General features: G+C 28.5%; 2 protein-coding genes across 4 annotated transcripts in view; both read left to right on the forward strand.

Moving 5' to 3' along the window:
• Window positions 1–2,852, forward strand: part of LOC102672279 (protein SMG5) — a 5,526-nt gene extending 2,674 nt beyond the window's left edge. For both annotated transcript variants that reach the window (XM_006623506.2, XM_031514130.1), the window contains exons 6-8: window positions 1–1,670; window positions 1,754–2,089; window positions 2,470–2,852. The exon at window positions 1–1,670 is cut by the window's left edge and continues 1 nt beyond it. In XM_006623506.2, coding sequence (XP_006623569.1) covers window positions 1–1,670; window positions 1,754–2,089; window positions 2,470–2,537 — 2,074 coding nt within the window. In that variant the 3' untranslated portion in view covers window positions 2,538–2,852. The remainder of the gene's footprint in view (window positions 1,671–1,753; window positions 2,090–2,469) is intronic.
• Window positions 2,853–3,243: 391 nt separating this feature from the next.
• LOC102672959 (ubiquilin-4) overlaps window positions 3,244–5,829 on the forward strand; it is a 3,832-nt gene continuing 1,246 nt past the window's right edge. Inside the window, exons 1-7 of one of the 2 annotated variants that reach the window (XM_006623512.2) lie at window positions 3,244–3,389; window positions 3,626–3,872; window positions 3,994–4,189; window positions 4,282–4,570; window positions 4,679–5,344; window positions 5,475–5,601; window positions 5,675–5,807. In XM_006623512.2, coding sequence (XP_006623575.1) covers window positions 3,771–3,872; window positions 3,994–4,189; window positions 4,282–4,570; window positions 4,679–5,344; window positions 5,475–5,601; window positions 5,675–5,807 — 1,513 coding nt within the window. In that variant the 5' untranslated portion in view covers window positions 3,244–3,389; window positions 3,626–3,770. Of the gene's footprint in view, window positions 3,390–3,441; window positions 3,873–3,993; window positions 4,190–4,281; window positions 4,571–4,678; window positions 5,345–5,474; window positions 5,602–5,674; window positions 5,808–5,829 lie in introns of those variants that run through there. The other variant, XM_031514132.1, reaches the window with a different exon arrangement.

The raw sequence follows: 5,829 nt of genomic DNA on the forward strand, positions 1-5,829 counted from the left end.
TTCAGAACAACTTGAACCAAATGATATGAATATAGATGAAAAAGAGAGCAATATCGAAGTATATCTTCAAAACTGTAAATATGAACAAACAAATTATTTAACAGATGATATGATATTCAAAATTGTAGCCATATGTTTAATGTCCATTTCAAGATTAAAAAGCAAAGAATCTAGTGAGGTGCAAGGTGTTGTCGCCATAACCTTAGCAATATTGTCTCAACTAATACAATTTACAATAACTAGATTACAAGAATCTTTTATAGATTTATCACTTCCTGACATAGGATTATCACATTCGAAAGATAACGATTGTGTCACTGAATCAGTGGATGTTGAAGAGAAGGATACTACTATAAAATCAAATCCGGATGAAAATAATGAATCTAAAATTATTGATAGCCAAACAATTTCCGATAAAGCAAATGTTATAAAAAATGGTGACATTCAGAACGGTTCACGAAAAACTCGAGATAAAAATAAAAGTTTGCTCACAAAACTTCGAAGACGAAAACGAAGAAATAGTAGTGATTCAGATGTAAGCGATATTGATCATACAACAATGGAATCATCTAGCGATGAAATAAATTCTGATGTTTCTGAAACAGAAGATGATGTATTAAGTGAAGAAAATGCATTATCAGATGATGCATTATCCGAAGATATTACGGATGATGAAGGTGCATCTGTGCAAGTAAATAAAGAAAATAGTGAAAATTCTGAAATAAAGACAATGAACGGACATATAGATTTGGAAAAAGAAAATGAAACATCTGAGATAATGAATGATCATGTTCCAAATGGTGAACAAACACCTGATGAACAAAAAAAATTAAATGATAAAGATTTAATAACTAATTCTGAGAATATAGAAATAACTAATTCTAACAGCACATTCGATGAAAATAATACATCATCGGATAGAATAACATACATTGCTCAATTAAAGAAACAAAATTTAAAACCAGATGATATACTAAATATTATATCTGGAAAAGAAATATTAGCGTCTATTAAAATATGTTGTGATTGGTTGAAAAGTAATCCAGATATTATACGAATATGTGGAAAAAGTTCACGCACTTTATTAAAACGTATTACAATTTTATTAAATTTGATTAATATAAATGCAGAAATGCTATTGAAAAATTATAAAGATGACAGTATGATTTTATCGAGCATAGATAAATTGAAGGAATGTGTTAAGATAGTACCGTTACCGGAAGATATTGATTTAAGAGGATTAAATCTTTTAGAAGATGCCCAGAAATCTCTGAATTGGAAGATATTACAAAAACATAAAATGAATAAACAAGAAGAAATCTTATTGAGAACATTAAAATTAATTGAATTTGGATATTTCCTTAGTTCTGTTGAAGATGCTGGAGTAAAATATGAAAAATCAAAACAATTATTTGTAACAATTGATTTAAATACTTCTAATGTAAAGGGTAATAATAAAGATTGGGAAATGGATCATTCACGTGGAAAATTAATGAGACATATGGGAAAATTATGGTTGAAAGCGGAAGTCTGTGCTTTAGAGACTCGTTTAAGATCTAGACTCATGTCTCCTTATTTGGTACCTGATCACGAGGCTTTATCTAAGCACACGCCGGCTCTAAAGCGTTTGGTATATGCCAAGAAATTTATTGTTGTAATTCCTAGTGTTGGTATGTAAAAGAAAAGTTTGAAAAATGAATTATATTGTTTTTTCTGAATCATTTTAGTTAAAAATAATAATAAAACTTTTTAGTTGTTTCTGCATTGGATGAAGTAAAACGTATTAGTGGTAGAGCAAGAGAAGCAACACGTTGGCTGGAAACTCAATTAAAACGTGGTTCAAGATTTCTACGAGCTCAAAGACCTCATGAACGTTTATCATTACCATTTATTAAAGGACCAAGGCCAAAGGATAAAGAAGCATGGTTATTTTTTCAAATTATAGAGTGCTGTCACTATCTTACCCAACAAACAAAAGTTGGTATAACAAATGATACAGAAACACCAGTTGTAACATTATTAACTGGTTGTAATCCAGATGATAAAAGAGTTTTCACATTTAGTCCTGAAGGATTGGCAAAGAGTGCAGGTATTTTTTATTATAACATTTTTAAAAATATTTTATATTATTTATTTTAATTTAGTTAATATTTATGTAAAAAATAAACTATATTATTTAATTTTTATATTATTTAATAATAAAAAATCATGCTTTTTTTTAATTTTTAATGAATATAATTGCTTTTTATTAATATGTACTGTAATAATATTTTGAAATTTTATTTACAATCTGTTTAAACAAAGGCTATTAGAACATAAAAAAATTTTTTAAAATTAAATTTTTCTTCAATTTCTTTTTTATATTCCAAAAATTAATTCAAAAATGATTTTAAATAATCTTTTACAATATCATTTTCTTTTGAAAATATCTTATATATTTTGATTATTAAATTTAATGTTCAATTGTAGGTGTCAATATTGAATATATTGAATCATTTCATACAAAGTGGAAGGCATCAAGTAAAAGTCATGGTTGAACATCTTAGATTAATGGAGATGATCATCTGCTGCTTCCTTGTACTAAAGTGAAAGGTAAAAGACTTGGCCCTTCTTAAGAGCTGCGTATACGGTGACGCTACGGCATCAGCTGAGCGGGCGAGTCAGAGAGGGCTGGAAACCCAGAAAGGAAAATCGACGGTTCTCCTGCAATAAAACCAGTGGATTAATATCTTTTTTTTCATGAATTCTAAATAATAAAATGGTTTCCTTTTAATCACTAGTATTGTCTTTTATGTTAAAAAATTGTATTTTTAGGTAAATATTTTTCAATAAAAATAAACTTGCCTTCACAATTTTTTGATCCCTCAAAAAAAAACGGAAATTAAAATGAAAATTAAATTAACTATATTATCGTATTAAAAAAAGCGTTATTTTTTAATTATAAATGATTTTATTGAGATAAAAATAAATCGTGTTATTATAATATTACTAAAGTTATTCTATCTAAATAATATCTCGTAATATTTTTTTCTAGAAAATAATTGTAATGAATTGTGATGCATAATATATTATCGAAATACAGATTTTCAATATTGTTTAAAAATCTAAACTAACTGATAAATATCTTATTTGATAAATTTCATGTAATAATAATTTTAATAATAATTTTATTAAATACATATTTTATATAGTGGATTTGCTTAGATTTCACAATTTCTTCGTAAAATACATCATTCTTTAATGCGATACAATATATATCTGATAGATACTTAAAACATGATATATAAGCAAACTTGTGTTAGTATTTTAAAGTTACGATAGTGGTAACACGACATAACCTCTCAACTAACAATTCGAGATTTTTCACAAATAAGACCACATATTTTTCAGTAAGATTGTTATTTCATTATTCATGTATTTAAATAGAAATTATTTAATAAGATAATAGGATTATTTTTTTGGTAAACTTGATATATTTTAATACTTAATGAAACTATATATGAGTGCTTGACATATCGTGTACTTTTCATCATTTTATATATTATGGTTCATAGAATAGTCGCTCAAGTTGACCCTTCTATGTGATCTTTATAGTTTTTTGGAATAACTTGTTAACAAAATTTAGCGTAGTTTCTTCGGGAATTGGTTCGTGAACGAAATTCCCGTGGTGCAAAAAAGAGTTAAAGCATTCAAGAAAAGTGGTGCGCAATTGGCCCTCAACGAGGGAGAATCGAAAGCGTCGAAAGTAACGAGTCATCTACCGATTCAAGATGGCAGAAGGCCAGGATACTCGAAAGAAAATTACTGTTAACGTCAAAACGCCAAAAGAAAAACAAAGTATTGAGATCGAAGAGGATGCGAGTATTAAAGACGTAAGCTTTTTGATCCTATATCCTGTAAATTTCATTAAAGAGTAGATTAAATATTAAATAATATATTTGTTACACACATTATTGGGTTAACTCTAATAATTATTTTTTCAAAAATTTATAGTTCAAAGAAGCGATCTCGAAGAAATTTAATGCTCAAACAGAGCAATTATGCTTAATTTTTGCTGGAAAGATTATGAAAGATCATGAAACTTTGAGTACACATAATGTAAAAGATGGTTTAACGGTGCATCTGGTTATCAAAGCACCACGTACTCCTACTAATCAAAGTCAAGATTCTACACCTCAAAGATCACAAGGTATGAAAATATCAAGAAATATTTAATTTCAAATTTTCAATATTATTATTATGATAAAATAAAATGTATTATTTACTTTATTTTGTATATAGCTGACATAAATGCAAGTCCTTTTGGATTAGGAAGTTTAGGAGGACTTGTAGGTCTAGCATCACTTGGTTCAGGGTCCACTAACTTTATAGATTTGCAACAACGTATGCAACGTGAACTGTTGTTAAATCCAGAAGCATTGCACCAAGTACTTAATCATCCATTGGTGCAAAGTCTGATGAATGACACAGAAAGCATGCGTAGCTTAGTTGCAGCCAATCCTCAAATGCGAGAATTAATGCAAAGTAATCCAGAAATTAGTCATATGTTGAATAATCCTGAATTGTTGAGGTAAAAATAAAATTATTGAAAATGATTTTCATATTAATTAAAATATCATTTATATTTTAAATATATATATTATATTTTTAATTTAAAATATAAATTACATTTTTTCAGACAAACAATAGAGTTAGCACGTAATCCATCAATGCTTCAAGAATTAATGCGTTCTCATGATAGAGCTATATCTAATTTAGAAAGCATACCTGGTGGTTATAGCGCACTTCGTCGCATGTATCGTGACATTCAAGAACCCATGTTTGCAGCAGCAGCAAATGAACAAAATCCTTTTGCAGCATTAGTGCAAAATAATAGTAATGAAGATAGTCAAAATAATCCACAACAAGGCCAAGAAAATAGAGATCCATTACCAAATCCTTGGTCTCAGAATCAAAATGATTCTTCCAACCAACAACAACAGCAACAACAACAACAAGGAAGAGGTCTTTTGAATTCACCAGGAATGCAAAGTCTTGCAGCTCAAATGATGGAAAATCCACAGTTAATACGAAATATGTTAAATGCTCCATATACAAGATCTATGTTAGAAGCTTTGGCAGCAGATCCAGCTATGGCTAACAGAATGATTTCTGCTAATCCTTTTCTTCGAGGAAATCCACAGATGCAAGAACAAATGAGAGCTATGATGCCAGCATTTATTCAACAAATGCAAAATCCTCAAATTCAAAATGTTGTCACCAATCCAGATGCTTTAGCTGCTATTATGCAAATCCAACAAGGCATGGAACAATTACGTACTGTTGCTCCAGATTTTGTTGAAAAGCAAGTAGAAATATATGTAATATATATTATATTTTTTTTTATTATTATATATATTTATATAATATTCTATAATATATTATATATTTTATATATATCATATTAATATAATTTCTAATATAATTTTTTTTAGTATGGGATTGACTGTACCACCTACAACTACAACACCTAATGCAGGTACAACAAATACAACGCCACCGACGACAGAATCATCAGATACAAATCAACAAGATGCATTTTCTCAATTTATGGCACGCATGGTAAATATCTCATTATTACGAATAAGATATAAAAAAAAAAAATAATTAATATATAAAATTCTATTTTTGGCAGGTATCAGCAATGGCATTAAACCAAGGTGTAGAAGTGGATGGTCAACCTGTTCCCCCACCGGAAGAACGTTACAGAGCGCAATTAGAACAACTTACAGCTATGGGTTTTGTCAATAGAGAGGCTAATTTACAAGGTAATGACAAATATTTTTTATA

Source organism: Apis dorsata, unplaced genomic scaffold, assembly GCF_000469605.1.
Source record: "Apis dorsata unplaced genomic scaffold, Apis dorsata 1.3 scaffold_896, whole genome shotgun sequence".
NCBI classification, from domain to species: domain Eukaryota; kingdom Metazoa; phylum Arthropoda; class Insecta; order Hymenoptera; family Apidae; genus Apis; species Apis dorsata.